Source organism: Callorhinus ursinus, unplaced genomic scaffold, assembly GCF_003265705.2.
Source record: "Callorhinus ursinus isolate GAN/ISIS: 27379988/994484 unplaced genomic scaffold, GSC_fseal_2.0 scaffold16, whole genome shotgun sequence".
In the NCBI taxonomy this organism is placed as follows: Eukaryota; Metazoa; Chordata; class Mammalia; order Carnivora; family Otariidae; genus Callorhinus; species Callorhinus ursinus.
In genome coordinates this window covers 29,225,561-29,243,219 of record NW_027397078.1, presented here as the reverse complement: position 1 = coordinate 29,243,219, position 17,659 = coordinate 29,225,561, and the positions used below count along the sequence as shown (strand labels likewise).

General features: G+C 40.1%; 1 protein-coding gene across 2 annotated transcripts in view; it reads left to right on the top strand.

The window, feature by feature from the left end:
• Positions 1-17,659, top strand: part of CDKL5 (cyclin dependent kinase like 5) — a 144,010-nt gene that overhangs the window by 117,442 nt on the left and 8,909 nt on the right. Inside the window, exons 16-17 of one of the 2 annotated variants that reach the window (XM_073902026.1) lie at positions 5,021-5,140; positions 7,926-8,142. In XM_073902026.1, coding sequence (XP_073758127.1) covers positions 5,021-5,140; positions 7,926-8,142 — 337 coding nt within the window. Of the gene's footprint in view, positions 1-5,020; positions 5,141-7,925; positions 8,316-17,659 lie in introns of those variants that run through there. The other variant, XM_025857662.2, reaches the window with a different exon arrangement.

Here is a 17,659-nt window from a genome sequence, read left to right as displayed (position 1 = left end):
ATGAGTCTGCATTAGTCTGTGGGTACTTGACATTTTGTACATGGCAATGAAAGTGAATTATTTTCTTACTGAGATTTGACATGCATACATTGTATATGTGTCTTTCTAAATTCTATACAACTATCCTCCTCTCACAGAGCCTTTTCTAGATTCCACAGAATCTCCAGGAATAGAAGAAATTTAATTTGGATGAGAGAGAACACTAACCTCTCTCAATAAATATCCATGTGGATTTATATTCATGTAAAAACTATGAAGCTGCAGGATTTATTTTTCTTTGGGGGTTAAAGATGTGTGAAAACTTAGGAAATGGTTTTGGTGTGTGCTTAAATCTTGAAATTTATAACTAACCATCATTCATTATTCTTCCCTGGCTGGTTTTCCAGTTGCCATGTTGACAAGTGCATTTCTGGGCTGCATAATCACAGAGAGGAGAATAGTATTTGACATTTCAGGGCTTGCTTTAGTAGGAAGACATGTTTATCTTGGGACTGAACTGTGAATTGGAACGAGTCTTATCTCCTGGGAGCCCTCTGCCTCAACCAAGGTTTGGCTCCATGGAACCGTGCACATCATATCACTGAACCACCCAAGCAAGGATTCTGCTGGTTAGTGACGTGAGGAAACATGGGAAAGCCAGGCCTCTAGCCCAGCAGGAGCTTCTTCACCCACGTGAGGCCTGCTTCCCTCTTTGCTTTATGGTACTTTCAAGGCCAGACAATGTTGAGTCGGCTATTTTAAATGCTTTTGTTTCTATTTCTCCTTCATACATGATTGACTCTCATTTATTTAAAAAGGAAAAAAGATTCTAGGATTATGACTCAGTGGTAAGTAAAGATGAGATAGATGATAGTAGCAAAGAATGTAATACCCAAAGTGAGGATCACAGATGTTCTAGAAATATTAATAAAGACCTTCCTAGATTACGTTTCTAGATTATTCTTTCACTTGCATATTTGTTAAATTGATGTGTTTCATTATAGAAAAATTGAAGAAAAAATGATCATTTCTAATCTGATCACCCTGTCACACTGATCTGACCACCCTGTTACACCTAGCATTAGAATTTTGGTATATTTCCTCCTAGCTTTTTAGTCTATGCTTATGTTTGTAGAAAGAAGGTGGTTTTTTAGTTTGTTTTAAATAATAGTAATCCTTGTACAGTTTTGTATTCTGACCTTTAATAGTATATCTGTCAATCACACATACACATAATATATGTTACTACACAGATCTTATTATCTTCATCTTAATGGCTGCATAATATTTCCTGAAACATTCATGTTTAAAAAAAAAAAACTGCCTATATCTCTACCTGAAATTCACGTAAAGCAAAATGTCAAATCAAAATGCCACTCAATCAAATATTGCTACATTTGTTATTTAGACTGGATAAACAAAATAGACCTGATTTATTTAAAGTGGAGAAGCTTAAAATATTTAAAATGCTAATACAATAAAACTTTAATTATTGTCTGTAGAACATATTTATCCATCATGAACATTGAGCATAGACTACCTCTCCTAACCCCTGTTATTTTTATTTTGAGGTTTTTGTTTTTGTTCTTAACCTCAGGTCTGTAGCCACTGTGGGGTAATTAAGTGGAAGAAAGTAGCAGGAACCAAGGAATTGAAGGTGTTTTGTGTATAGATTTGGCTTTCGATGTCTGTCTGCATTAGACGAACATTAAACCTAAAGCCCCTGGCTCACCATGGCCTGAGTTGAGTGTATACACGTTGACTAACTCTTGTTATTCAGGATCTGGTTCAAATTTTAGATTTTTAAATAGTGTAGGTTAGGGCAAATAGGAAAATAATTATTCTCTAACATCCTCTCCACTCAAACTTTTTAAAGGTTTTTATACATTTCATTTTCGATATGTAAAGTAACTGCAAAATATCTCTCTATAGGCCACAATGCTTTAAGCCTTCCAAATCAAAAGTTGTGCCTCTGCATTTTTTAATTAAAAGAAAAAGAATTTTTCTGAGAGAGAGGGGGCACACAGGGAGAGAGAGAACCCCAACCAGGCTCCACAACCAGTGTAGAGCCCAAAGGGGAGCTCGATCTCAACAACCCTGAGATCATGACCTGAGCCAAAATCAAGAGTCAGACGCCCAACCAACTGAGCCACCCAGCCACCCCAGAAGAAAATTTTTTTTAAGGACTTTGGTTTGTAGAGTAAGATTTCCAAAGAGCCCTCTGTATTCTGCCAGACCTCAGGCTCCTAAGCCTAGCATGACGTCAGCTCTGCCTCCTTCAAGTGAGCATTGAAACAGAATTAAAGTTACCTTTTTTTCACTTTCTAGAACTCAGCAAAAGGAAACTAGGTAAACCAGCTTTGAAAGATTTAAAGCTTTGTGGTCTTTGCATAAAACTCAAAAAGAAAAAAAGGAAGGAAGGAAAGAAAGAAAGAAATGCATGTAGAGAAATAGGACATTTTTAAACCTCACTGGCTCCTAAATCTAGTTTAACACCTTTATTTCACCGATAGAGGACTGCTTATGCAAGTTGTGACCTGCCCAAAGTCGCACAATCAGTCGGGAGAACTAGAGGTGGGTTCTCCTAAATAGCAGGCCCAGGCTCAGTCCCTGCCACAGGCCCACCTCTGGTAGAGAGCCTCTGGCCACTGACTCCTGGGAACTCTCCTGTGGCCTCCTTAGTGATGTAAGTTAAACTCTTCCCTGAGATCCCATTGTGGGAACAGGAACCTTCAATGGGCCATCTTAATTGAATGGCTTCATACAAGGTGATCTGAATACCTTCATACATATTCTAGTTCTCTAACAATTGAGCTATCCAAAACAGGGAAAAGTGGTGCCAAAAAATAATTCTGTATTGCAAAGGTGCCTGCTTTGACTCAAGCAAATCTGGAAGCCGCCTTGGGAAATCTGGCTTCAGTTCCATATCCAGAGTTACATAAGCCCTCAGAGCATATGGTGACTTTGCCAACTTGGTAATTGTACCCTAGTTAGTTAGTATCTCAATTGGTAATCATGCGTCAATTTAAAGATTGAACTTTCTGTTTTTTCACTTTGAAAACCTGTATTCTGAATGGTGCCACATATTTTCCATGGAATGAGTATTTCTTTAATAGCATAGAACCAGGCTTCTTCCATGATGGTAGACCAAGTGATGTTTTCTGGTTCAAGAGTTGACCATGTTCAAAAGGGTTTGCTATATCTTCTTCTCCCCCTCTCTGCCATAGGCAGATCACATGGTCAATTATTTAGTTGCTGAGGTCCTCGCTAGCAATTAGGAAAAGATTGAAGTTCATCAGTAGCTCTTTAAACAAAATTCTTTATAATAATCTTACTCCTGATAATAAATAAATCCTTAAATGTTTTGTAAGCTCAGTGTGACTAGATGTGTGTAGGTTTCTAGGCATTCCTATTATAGGTAAGGATCATGACCACATGTTCTTTTTATACACTGAAGTTTTTGCAGGTTTTGAATTTACTTTGTTGGCATCTTCGTGTCCAGGTGAGAAATGACACAGAACTCCTCTAGGTGCACACACAGCACAGAGATTCCTTAAGTGACTGTTAATATTGAACAGTATCAGGGCTCCCAAGGGCTAGGAGTTTCAGTAAGAATACCCTTTTTTCTTTCTCTTCCTTCTTTCTTTTCTTTTCTTTCTTTTTTCTCTTTCTTTCTTTCTTTCTTTCTTTCTTTCTTTCTTTCTTTCTTTCTTTCTTTCTTTTTCTTTCTTTCTTTTTTTTTGCAATTAGTTTATTTGTATCTTATATTGCAGACAGATTCCACCAACGGGGAGAATCCAAGCATCAAGAAATCCCTCTTTCCTCTTTTTAATTCAAAGAATCATTTAAAGCATAGTTCTTCTTTGAAAAAGCTTCCTGTAGTCACTCCACCCATGGTACCCATTTTTACGTACGGTAGCCCTGCACACTGCTCCAGTAAACTTGTTTTACTGATGACCACAGCATGTCTTGTATTTTCATGGGGTCATATTCTCTTTGTGCTAGTTAAGTACCTGAGCCAGTTCCATAAAGTTACTGAAATATCAATTCTTTGCCATTCTGGATTTTGTGAATCAGTTAGGGAAGTTGAAGCATAAAAGGCTACTAAACAAACTAGTGAAAGGCTAGTTTGGGTTGTCTGGTTAGCCACTTGTGGGCAGACAGCATTCATAAAATCCCTTATTTTCTGTAAAGAATTTGATTAACGTTTACAATTAACAATGTCTTTTCATTTGGCTCACAAAGTCTCTTAACACTTGGTTGGCAGTTTGTTCTTTGAAACCAAGTTGAATTGACCAAATTGAGTGAGCCAGCAGGCTCCACTTTTCTTAGTTGGTAATTTGCTTTTTCCTTGCCTGGCTGTAGCTTTTGCTGGTCACTTAGTATAAAGCCAGGGCTTTTGCTTGGCATTTGGCATTATTCTGTGTTCACCAAAATCGGTGAATGGACCAACTGCATTCATCTGGAGTTTGTGGCACAAATTTCCAGGATTTTTATAGCGTGTAATGCTAGACCCAGATTTCCTGGGCAGTGTCTTGGGAATATGATTCAAACCATACTTTTCCCACTTCAGTATCCTTGAAAGCCTGCTAGATTTCTTTGGGCACCACCAAATACAGTGTTTGGATCATTTTCCCAGCAGGAGCAAATTTTTGTTTTATTGAACTGGTTCATAACCTAACTGCAATATGGAATGAGGATACGACAGCAATTTCTGGTACAGCCCAATTTAACTGCTCTCTCTTACAGCGACTAAAACTAACAGCATGGGAATGCTTTAATGGTTGAGGTTTTAACAAAACTGCATGACATCTGCCAATTTTTCCTAATGCAGGGAAAATTATTAAGAGGGCAGCAGAATTTAACTGGCATCACTTGCATTGTGAACACTGGGAGAGTTTTGGTTTCCTTTTTTACTGAGGGGGTGGGGTAGAGGTTTGGTTTCCTTTGATTTGCTTTTGTTCTCCTCTTGGGTGTGGTTGCATATCTTAGTAAGGCTTATTAGGGTTCTTATTGAATCCTTGCCCATATTCTGCTCTAGGTGCCCAATTCTGACGGCCCCGATCTGCTGACATTACAGAAAGCCATTCACTCTGCTAGCACCCCGAGCAGCAGACCAAAGGAGTGGCGTCCTGAGAAGATCTCTGATCTACAGACCCAAGTGAGTGGTGCCTGTAACACTCCTAGATTCTTAGACTCTGCAGTGACTATCTCGCTTGAGAGGAGGGCAAAGTTGAGGAATTTAGCCTCTCAGTGTTACAACAAGACTGAGAGTCTCCTCAGATTATACCCTCACTGTGAATAGCAGATGCATCTTGGGAGTCCAGATGAATCTTGTTTCAGTGCCCCATGTCCTAATGGGAAAAGAAGTGAGCTTCCATTAGCCTTCACCTAGCCCCGAGTGGAGTAGGGCAGGGGGGTGGGTGTCAGAGGGGTGTAAGGGGAATAAGTAAGACGTGGTCCCAGCCCATAAATACTACACATCCTAGGAGAGAGAGGAAATCTTATAAATAACCATAATTCATGGTAAAACGTGAGACATGCCATAAAATGTAGGGGAGGGTGAGAGGAGGAAGTAGTGGGAAGATGGAGGTTTTGTTAAATATGGTAGCATGCGAATTGGGCCTTGAAAGACAGATATGATAACTTTTCTTGAAAGAATAAGCCTCTGAAATTGATAGTATTTTGATAGAAAATCAAGCAGTTGCATTAGGAACTGCATAGTATACAGTATTGTATAATTACATTTATCTGCCATAATGGGGAATAAACAGAAAATGAATCAGTAAATTTTTTCAGGTAACTGAGGTTTATCTCCTTTGGACAACTATTTTGATTGGAATGTTGTAATATTGCATCTTTTCAGTATCCCATAATGAGCACAGTGACAATCTAACTTGTTTTTTGATGATATTAACATTTAAAAAATCTAATATTCCTCTGTACTGTAATTTCTGACAACCCTCATGAGCTTTTGAAGCTCTAGGATTGCTTATACCTATAGATGGCCACAGATTTCTGTGATTTTGGAGGAAAAGGGTCTATTTTTATAGGTTTGTTGTTTACTTTCTTTAACTGTTACTTAGAACCACTGACAGGAATTCCCAAATTTCACTTGTATTTGCCCAGCCATTTATGTTTTCTGCTTCTAACATAATGTAGGCTAAGGGGAGGGAAGGTGATAGAAAGGGTACAGAGAACCAGATATCCAAATTATTGGATATGTATCTGAACTAAGAGCACAAGGCTCTGAGTGAGGGCCTGATGTTCTCTTCCCAGTTTTATATAAAAGAGTATGGGGAAAAACAAACTGAGGGTTCTAGAGGGGAGGGGGGTGGGGGGATGGATTAGCCTGGTGATGGGTATTAAAGAGGGCATGTTCGGCATGGAGCACTGGGTGTTATACACAAACAATGAATCATGGAACACTACATCAAAAACTAATGATGTAATGTATGGTGATTAACATAACAATAGAAAATTTTTAAAAAGTATGGGGCTTTAGAACCTTCTTTGTGTAGCCATTTCTTTTGCTAAGAAGCCCTTTTCATGTTACTTTACATCTCCAGCTGGACCCAAATTATTGTAATTGCTCAACAGTTGCATGTGGTCAGGGCTATAAAAATCACCAGGAGTCTCATTGTGTTATCATTCCAGTTTCAATAACAAAAAACGTAACTTTGAGCACTTAGGATGTACACTGTACTGTGCCACCTCCCCTGGGGACCACAAAGCTTTCATGGACAGACTTTGGAATAGTCATGGAGGATGCTTCCTCAAGAGCAATTTCTACCTAAGTCCATTCTCAAGCAATTTCCCTTTGATTCAGTGCTCTGATCCTTCAAATCTTGTAGTATTCCTTGAGATCATCAACATTTTTTTAAAACTTTGCCAAGCCCTTAAACGGATGGCTCTTAAAGATTGGTAGCCAGAGGCTACCCTAGCCCAAGGCTAGGGCTACATCCTCAGTGCAGGGTCCCCGTTGAGGGCCTTGAATTTCAGGGTGCTTTCACATGCCTCTTCTGATGGTAAGCCTCATCACACATCACATAGAGGAGGAGAGGGGAGTGAACCACCTTTCACCAGTGGGGGAGCCCATGGTTCAGCAGTTGCCTGAGAAGAGTTGCCTAGTGTGGGCTAAGTGGCTGCCAGGACCCTCCCTTCTGCCTTGAAGCACAGTCCCCTCCATGGTAAAGCACCTGTGGGGTCTGGGCCCCAGCCACACAGCAGACAAGCAGGGCAGCTGTGAGCCCATGTTAGGAATCCAAAGCCTCCTGGGAGTGAATGGTGTTTTAGAGTCTGCAAGGCTTTTGCTTGTTTTTCTCTGCTTTGTTCACTTTTCAGTGCTCAGACCTTCCCCCCACCCCCAAAAAAGTAAAAGTGCAGAAAGGGAACATTTAGATTTTATAATATCAAGGAAGAGGGAAAATTGGGGCGATCAGAATAGAAGGGGGATATGCAGTTTTTCGCTGAGTGTATTGCTACCTAAATGAAACTGCATTTCTTCAGTTTTCTCTTGCCGCTAGATTAGGGTTGAATGGCTGAGTCCTGGCTGATGAAAAATAAGTGGCAGGTTTATGTGGAGCTGTTGGGAAGTCTTCGCAAAAAGGGAGAGGCATATTCCTTTTGCTGCTTCCTGCTGGCTGAGGCATGAGATCTCCCCCATGTAAAGGTGGGATGCCATCAGATTGCAGGTACCTAAGCCTTTGATCAGCCACCACACCAGCTCTAGATTTCTTATCTAGATTTCTAGGCTTTTTCATTAAAGCTAAATAACTTCGATCTTGTCTGAAAAAGAACAAAAGGACAGATAAGGCTAGACTTAGCCCCTCCTCCCCTGTGCCTGCCCTGCAGGCTACATGCAGTCATCTCAGATCTGTGCTCCATCTCTCCCTTGGAGTCTACTCTAAATTAAGTCCTATGCGCGCTCTCATCTTTTCTTTCAGAGCCAGCCGTTAAAATCACTGCGCAAGCTGTTACATCTCTCTTCAGCCTCAAATCACCCGGCTTCCTCAGACCCCCGCTTCCAGCCCTTAACAACTCAACAAGCCAAAAATTCCTTCTCAGAAATCCGGATCCACCCTCTGAGCCAGGCCTCTGGTGGGAGCACTAACATCCGGCAGGAGCCCACACCAAAGGGCAGACCAGCCCTCCAGCTGCCAGGTCAGATGGACTCTGGTTGGCATGTGTCCTCTGTGACCCGGAGTGCCACAGAGGGGCCTTCTTACTCTGAACAGCTGGGTGCCAAGAGTGGGCCAAATGGGCACCCCTATAACAGAACAAATCGGTCTCGAATGCCAAATCTGAATGATTTAAAAGAGACAGCCTTGTAATGTGTGCTGGGGTGGGGGGTGGGGGGCTAGGTAAGCCAGTGGGAAGGGGATGGGAGGGTGTGGGTGGGTGGGGAATGGGCTGGGCTGGGGTGGTCAGCCAGTATTTTCAGCTTTATGAAGGTGAGTGCAATATTGTATGTGTGGAGCCCTCTGGCTCCTCACGGTCACAAATGCTAGTCAGGGATCTTAGAGCCGCAAGAGTTCCTTAGGGACCGCCAGTCCCCATGGATCTTGTGTGAGAATGGATAGAGTGTGCCATTGAGGAAGAAGACATTCTTGCCAGTTTCTCCCCTGTACATTCCAGCTTTAGTGCAATCCCTGTTGAACTTGGGAAAGCCAGGATGTGTTCTGGTACTGCAAAGGATAGAAAAACTCATGCTGACCGATGCCCTTACCACAGTTTTGTTTTTTGTTTTTTGTTTTTTTTTGGCCTAAACTAAATGTGGGGTTTATTGTAATCCAAGAGTATCCCTTTGAAGGGTTAGCAGATGAACTAACTAAGTCTTAAATTGTTTTCTAAACTTCCATATTTGATAGGATTTGTAACATTTATTTATAATTAATATTGTACTGTTCTAATCATACCTTTTATGTTAAATGTAAAGTTATTTTGAGCTGTTTGGAACATTGTGAAGCAGTGGGACAGCTACAGTAGTTTCTATAAAAACTAAACAGTAACATTTATATATTGCATCAGGAGTATTTTATTCTATATATAAATATATATATATGGTAAATATCTGTCTGTTTTATAAATATAATCATTTAAAGAAAGTATCATTATGACACTATCTGCCATATTTTTATACATTTGTGATATGAAGTGAGTATTATACTTCTAATCAAGGGAGTTGAATTGTGGCTATGTGTGACTAACAGTGGGAACCATGTTCAACTTTTAGGCCCCAGCAGTAGCCTCTAGACATGATCCTTGGTAGCAGATGAGATGCAGCATCTCCTCCCAAACCCATAGGCAAGAAAGGTGGTTAGGCCAGTGAGAACTCTAGCAGGCCTTTGTCCTGTCTCTGTCCTCACAGTTGGCTCCTGTTCGCACCCAGGGACGTTCCTTGCACCTGAGGGGAGAATAGATCCAGGGTTATTCATGGGTCTTTGTTGAGAGAATATGCTTTTCTCCTTAGCATTGGTGTAGAGTGTAGACCAAAGATTTGCCAGTGAACATTCCTAGGTGGCAAGGTTGCAAGAGGCACCTGTCTGTAGATCTTGCAAACCAGCTCTATGCTCCTGAATCCTGTGCACTGTACTGGAGACTCTTGGCTGGTGGGGTGTGAGATCCATGTGTGGCATTTCTATTTCTAAATGTTTTTGTTGTTGTTGTTGTTGTGATTGCTCTTTCCAGTATATTTAAAAGGCTCCTGAAGCAATTCCAGATGTAGAGGAAATTGCTATACTCATTTTTTCTTCCTGGGACTGTCCATTTATAACAAGGTTATCATGTACATCAGTACATACACACAATCAGAACGGGACTTCTCTCCCTCATTTGATCTTCTTCGACTCCCAAGCTATTCTCAAGCATCATCAACGCCTATGACCAACAAGGGTTACAGCCCGGTGTCCCTGGGCCATTCTTGACAGAAATCACCTCAATACCATCTATCAAGAGAATTAGATTTTTGGAAGTAGTCTCAGCAATAATATTTTTAAAGACCCACCCCCACCCCTCAAAGGGGTAACTTCTCAATATTTATTACTTGTCCCAGGATTCTGAGAGCATTGGCCCCTGAATCAAGTCAGCGATAATTGAAACATGCTGACTTACTGCTCCCCCTCCCCCCAAGATTTTGAGAATCATAGCTCTGATGATTATAAAGATTATAAAGAAAAGGTCTTAGTTTCTTTGAAGCTTAAATTGTGTGCATATTACATTTTTATATAACTACTATAATGTGTATTGATTATATATAGAGGTCATTTTAAGGTGCTTTTTATTTGATTTTAATAAGTGTTAATAGGCACTAAAATGAAACTCAACTGGGTACTATCATTAAAACAGTTTGATTCAAACCAATAGTTTGCATGCTCTTTGGTTCTTTTTATATCTTGTTTCTTTCACCAGTTCAGTACTGTTCAAGTAGCTCTGAATTCTGGCTTTTCCTAGGCAAGCTGCTCAGTTATATAAGTGATGTGAACCTTTAGCAGTTTCTGCCTGGATACTGATGAACTCTAAAAGGGTGTGTAACTCTTCTTTTTCATACTAGATCTGTACCTTGTATCCCCCCTTCCTTGCAAACCAGAAACTACATTTTTTTCCTCCGGAAAGACTTCTCACTGTGCTGTGCGCTTAGGAACTGCGCAGTCACATTGCCATGCTGTGGCATTTGAGGCTCGTTGTCACCTAGGGGCTGGTTTCCCATGTTTTCATCCTTGCTAACACTGGGATCTCAGATGTTTGCAGAACATTTATATTTATGATGGTTCTTCAAAGAAGGGCTAGAATAATTGCCTTCTACCTAGAGCAAAAGTAAACCTAACTGATGAAGAGTCAATACATACTTTTCGTACATTCCCAGATTTGAGCCAGAAAATATCTACAATATTTTCAACTAGTGTTTTTGAGGTAGCTCTTTTATCCTCGTCTCTGCTTTTGTCCATTCTGACTTTTCATTGACCTCAGTAAGCTATAATAAGTGAACCACAATCCTCATTTCTAGCATGTAGAATTCTCTTCCTGCTTGCCAAGGGGAATGGTCAGGTTTTCTCTCAAATCTAATGGGCCCTCTCTTAGCTTTTAACTGTTGTTTTCCTCTGGTAGATGAATCATTGACCTCACAAAAATCGCCATCCATGATAAGAAGGATTTGATTTAAAGTCACAAAAGTCTGCATTTTCTTTAGGAAGAGAAATTTAGGATGTTCATATTCTGCTCTCTGCCCTAACTTCCTAATGGATAAAATACCACTGAATGAAGGCTTATGAATTACTTTGTTTCATGGAAGTATTGCTGATCTCCTTTTGAAAAGAAACTCTGCTTCTCTGTTTTTCTACTTGCGCTTTACCACCATCCTCCTTCTTCTTCTCAGAAGTTCTGAATGAACTTTTACTGAACCTTGCTTGGTCTCAGTCTGAGGGTTAGCCTCTTCAGAGCCCAAGATCAAAAGTGTTCCACGCTAAGGAGCTCAAGTGCGCTGTCTCTGTAGCAGTGGTTCTCAGTCAGGGCCAATTCTGCCTCCCTGGGACATCTGGCAACATCAGGAGACATAGTTGGTTGTTATAACTGGGAGTGGTGGGGGAGCTCCTGGCATCTAGTGGGTAGAGGCCAGGGATGCTGCTGAACCTCCTGCCAACACAGGATCCCCCCACAAAGAACGATCCAGCCTCAAATGTCACTCGCGGTGAGGTTGAGAAACCCCGCTCTGCCGGATTCCAAGCCCACTGCTCTGCAGAGCTTGGCTCTGTCCTTGTTCTCTCCAGGCTACTGGAGAGACTGCGGGTGTGAATTCTGCAGTATCTCACTCTCTGCAAGAATCTTCTACCACTTTTTTTGAATCCCTGGAATCCTGTTTGTTTTCATTGTCTTGGGCCTGCTACAAGGTGCATCCTTTGGGAGGAGACCAGAGTGGCTTTATAGGTGTTTGAGTACTTAAATTCTAGGTCAGCATCTTGAGAAAATCTTGCATAGAGCCATGAGGCTTATATTTAGAAGCAAGCAGCAGCCTGGCAGATTGGCATGATTTTTACCAACTGCTCAAAGGCATCCATGGCTTCTAGCTGTATCTCCCAAAGGAAAATGTCATTGTCTTTTATTCAAGGCATTTAATAGCTCTTTACAAATATTGGCATATGACAGACCGATTAGAAGCAAAAAAACTCTCTCCTGGTGGTTGTGATGTGGCTGTTATAGGAGTGTTTGTGCTGTATGCTTTGGTTAAATCTGTTTTAAAACCTGCTTTAAGATTTGCCATATGCAGTTGTACTTTAATTCTAAGCTCAGAGCTGTGCTGGTTAGTTTCTAGTCACGTCCTGTATTATAAAGTATGTTGTGGTTGTAGAGTTAGCCAGTTTAGCATGTTCCTAATCTGAAAATTAGTGGACTTCACTAGGAAATGCTATCCCATTTTCCCTTCCCAGCACCCCTTATCTTAGTTAACGTCATAGTATCCTCACTTCTTAAACTAGTTTTTAGAGTAAATAAGGAAAAAAGCCATTTATTTTCTTCTAGCTATGTATTGAGAATGACTCAATAAGTGTACAACTTTTTTTAAAGGCCAGAGGATTACTTTTCAAGTGTGTAGAAGGCTGTGTCCATTTCTGTTCACCTAGGTCCTGGTGGTGACCCAACTTGCAGCAAGGGCAATCGCTCATTGCGACTTACTCCCAGAGTTCAGCTGGGACTCAGAAATCTGCATATTCTCTCCTGGTCACAACATTTTTTCTGGAGAGCACTGCTTTTATATCTAGAAGTTCGTTACCTCCTACATTGTAGTGGGATATTGAGCTCCATGTGAGCACTGAGATCCACAGACTCATACTTTTGTGAGCTGAGGATATGGTATGATACACTGAACCAAGTCAGAACATATTGAAATATTTCCTTGCCTCCTTCAGTTCATCACTATTAAAGTGTGTAGGCAGAGAAAATGGATTTACGCTTTTTAAAAAATGGTTTCTTTAAAAGGGGCTGCAGGAAAGCATCCTGCTGCTGATCTCCAGGGCCAGAATCTCACAAGAAGTTTCTCTCAGAGACTTAAAGAACCATCTTACAAAAACAAAACCTTGTAAGTGGTTCTGATTTCTTCATTTTGTATCTTAACCAGCTGAAATATAGAATATCTTGAGGTCCGATTCATCAGCTGGGTAAAAAATTCTGTCTTCGAAACCATGAGTAAATGCAAGAAAATGAAGCCGTGACAGGACGAGCCCCTCGTCTGTCTGTATACACACAATGTGGTAGAAGTAAGGTGGCGAGGAAACTCTGGGCCTGCTGCCCTATTCTATTCTATTCTTTTTTAATTGAATGTACTATAAAAGATCATAGACTTGTGCCAAGTCAGTTACTCCGTGAATATTCATTTCCCTTAGTGCTTTGTTAATTCATCAGCTTTAGGCCTGGTCCTGACTCCACCTTTCTCCACTCCAGGCACTGGCCCACCTTTCTGTGTATTTCCTATAGGATATTAAAGATGATCATGACCTACATTGTATCTTCATTCAATAACTGTTTACTCCCAAATTTGAGGGAGGTGTGTCTTTTGTTTTGCCAGAAAAAATTTGTAGTAGTCTGCACGTTGGATTTCTAGGGCCAGAGAACTGCAGCAGTGAAACTGGTTTCACTTCTAAGGCCCTTCATTACCCACAAGGTTAAGCTCTCTGAACCCCATTTGATCCTTGGGTCATATTTTGATCCTCCTTTGGAATCTTAAAAAAAATCGGTTTCCATGTTGTATGCAGATTAGAAGTTGCCTTGTTCGTTACTCTTCCAGCACAGAGTATCAGGGAGAAAGAGGCCTTATCCGTTCCTCCATCCCTTCCGTTTTGACAGACTGCTAAGATTTCCTCAGGACTTCCTTTGGTTTGGGATTTTACTCTCCCAAAAGCCTGATCTGATTCATTTCAGGCATAGACAAGCTTGTCCTAGTGCTCTGCTTCAGGGCTAATCAGACGAAACCCAGGAATAGAAAAGGTAGATGCCTTGACTTTTGTCCCTGTTGGGGGATTAAAGTGTTTATCGCCAGAGTTGTCAAAAGCTCTAGTTACAAAGCATTCAGAGTTTCAAGGAAAAAAAAAAATGATGCTTTTTCTCTTGGAGAACTTTTAAGTTCTCCACCATGGCTTAGATTTTCCAAAATGGAAAGCAAAGCTTGTATAAAATCCATTTTCACTATAGATATACAATTGAGTATAGTCATCTCAGTCTATTTCCCTCTCCTTATTTCCTCCTTGGTCACTGATTGAGTCAGGCTGGAGGGGTAAGTTATGATTACAAGAAGTGAATTTTCACTGTAAACTTGGATTGATTAACAGAAACAATAAAACCAAACAAAATAGTTGCCCCTAATTCCTATCTCCAAGAATTGCTTTGTGCCATTTCGAATTCAGGTAGTTATTCCATATATACTTAGAAGACTGTTCTGAGCTTCTTCAATCTCTAGGAAGTTCAAAAGGGGTATCTGGGAAGACACAGGGCAGGGTGATTTTGAGAACCCTACTCATGCATGAAATTAAAAATATGGATAAGCCAGAATGATGTAACATCCAAATTTGTGGTAGATGAAGAATCAGTGGAAATTCTTAATTGCACAGACTTTATAATCCATAATACAGAGTGTAATTCCATACTTTTTACTGTGGCAAGGGTGTGATGTGGTGTTAACCTTTTTAATTTTTGAATCCAAACTGAATTTAAAGTGTTGAATATTTAAATTCCTCACAAGCTACTTATGAACCATTTGTAAAGTGTTTATATAACTCTTTGTATCATGTGTTGGTACATCTTATCAAGTTTTTTCTGGCATGTATTCCATTCTAAACTTCTGTAAAATTTCTATTGTTGCTGTAAATATTATACAAATATCTATTCCGTGGTAACCTTAATTATCAGCATGAAATGGTTAATTTTTACTGAGCACAATGTATTTTTGAATGGATCTTCCCAAATGTCTTTAATAAAATGCAGATTTTGCACTGACTGATGTGATTACCACGCTGTCCCCATCTTGAGCATTGTGGTCCCTCCTTTTGTACAGCAAGCAGCTCCATGTTAGTTCCTTCTTTGTAAAGACTCATTTGATTTCAAATGGGGGATAATGGGCCTTTGAAGTTGAAAGCAGTTTAAGGGACAGAAAGTAATGTTAAAGCAGGGCAAATCCTGTTACTTAATGATGATAGTCTTTTTTTTTTTCCTATTTATAAAGCTTTTTTCCCTCCTGGCCTTTTGAAAACTGGTTTCTTTCATACTGGAGTGTTGTGTTGTCTCCTTTGCACATTGCTAGACACTCACTTGGTGGTTTGGGAGGATGGAAAGAGATGTCTGCCTCCTGCTCAATGTGATGGAGAAAGAAAGATGAAGTATTTCTTAATGTTTTAGAGTAGAGGTTGGCAAACTTTTTTTTTTTTCTGCCAGATAGTAAATAATTGAAGCTCTGTGGGCCATAGGGTCTCTGCCATTGTAGCGCAAAAGCAGCATAGGCAGTATGTAAATGGGTATGGCTGTGTTCCAATAAAACTTTATTTACAAAAACAGGTGGGGGTGGGGGCAGATTTACCGACCCATTTTAGGCCCTCACTTTTGTCTTTGGTCATTTACTCAGTTGGTCTTATTGTTAATGGGGGAAAGAACTTAAATTGTGTGATAACATATATAAATATTCTCCAACTTTATCTCTCTAAACAAAGGATAGGAAGTAAAACCCAGTGATGTGCATTCTTAAAAGCACCATGTCTCCAACTTCTTCACTCCCGAGTTTCTTCTTACTGTCCCAGAAACTTGTGGTCTGTGATTTCAACTATACTTTTTATCAAGACTGAATCAAACGATCTCTTGGCTTGTAATTTTTCTGTTGGTAGCACTTATTATGGCTGGGCACAATGCCAAGGCTTTTACTTTTATTATTACATTTACTTGTCAGAGCAATTCACTGAAGCAAGTAGTATCCTCATTTTGTGGATGAGGAAACCGAGGTTTATGGACTTCATGTTAACTTGCCCACGGTCACCTGGCCAGGGTTTGAAGCCTAGTGTGTTCACTGTGAAGCCCACACCCTTAAACACTAGTAACAGGGCAGTTGCTGCGTCTCCATGTATAGAGAACTGACATGGGGTTCATCACATATATGCGATTCATGTACCACCTTTCATCTCCCAGCAGGTGGTAGTTGATTTGATTTGAGAATAGAGCATTTCGTTGAAACAAGTCACTAGAGGTCCAGAGACTGGTGAAGTGGCTAAGAGCACAGGATCTGGAGTCTGATTGCCTGAGTAGAATCCTAGCTGCATCACCTACATCTTGTGTGGCCTTAGTCATGTGACTTAACTTTTTTGTGCCTCAGTTTCCTTATCTTTGAATGGAAATAATAATAGTACCTACTTCATTGGGTTATTGTGAGGATTTAATAAGATGGTAACCTGCAAAGCACTTGATAGATTCTAAATAAATAGTAGCTAGCTATTATTTGTGCCTCAGTTGGCAGCCCTATGAAGTTAAAAAGCAGTGTTACTGGGTCTTGACTGCCAGTTCTAGAGAGCTATTAAGCTCTTTAGATGCACTTATGCTATTTGATCTTCACATCAGCCTTGTAAAGTTGTTGGGGTTAAGAACCACCCAGCCTGGCACTATTCTTGGGATCAAAAGGGAAGCAACAGCCCTTACAGCTGTGCATTTGTTAGCAGGCCTTGGCACCCACGCTCCAGGTAGACAAAAAGATGGGCTTCTGTCAGCATCTCTTCAAAGGCTCACCTTAGGGGTGCAGTCTTCTGGCCTCCGAGACTGAATTCATAGTGGTACCTTTATTTTGAAAGGCCCAAGTAACCTTTGCTTTGTCCAAGTAACCTTCTCCCACACTCAATACCAAAATCAGCTCAGATTTTTTTTTAATCTTGGCAACACTTAATGCCACTTCTTTGTTCATAGCATTTCATTTAGTTGTTTAAAAGTCTCCTGCAATATGTTATGTATATTTTACCGCAATTAAAAAAAAAAAAATCTCCTGAAAGTGTAGCCTTTCACACTCTAGCATTTGTGAGACTAGAAGTAAACATGTTCACCTAAGGTAAAATAATGAGTTTTTACTATACTACATATATTTTTTTAATTGAAATTTTTCCCCACAAAAGAAATAATACTACAAACACAGTTCATGTGTTAGCAAGATTCTGTTAGGCTTCAGATGTCCCTCAATGAAAGTTTTGTTTTTATACTTTGTTATAAATTAAATGAAGTAAATAATTAATATGCTGTTATAAACAAGTTGCCTGAGGATAAGCATCTTATGGATATCGGTATCTCATTGTTTATTAAATCCTGGAGTATAGAGCAATTTCCAATGTGAAATCTCAGCTGGCTTTGCAGAAATTGATATATTGATCCTAAAATTCATATGGAAATTCAGAGGACTCAATAGCCAAAACATTTTTGGAGAATTCACATGTTCCAATTTCAATACTCACTACAAAGCTACAGTAATCAAAACTGTGTGGTACTGGCATAAAAGACATACAAATCAATGGAATAGAATTAAGAATCCAGAAATAAATTCTCACCTTTATGGTCAGTTGATTTCTCAAAAAGGATGCCAAGACCATTCAGTGAGGGAAAAATGGTCTTTTCAACAAATGGCGCTGGGACAACTGGATGTCCATGTGCAAAGAATGAAGTTGGACCCCTACCTCAA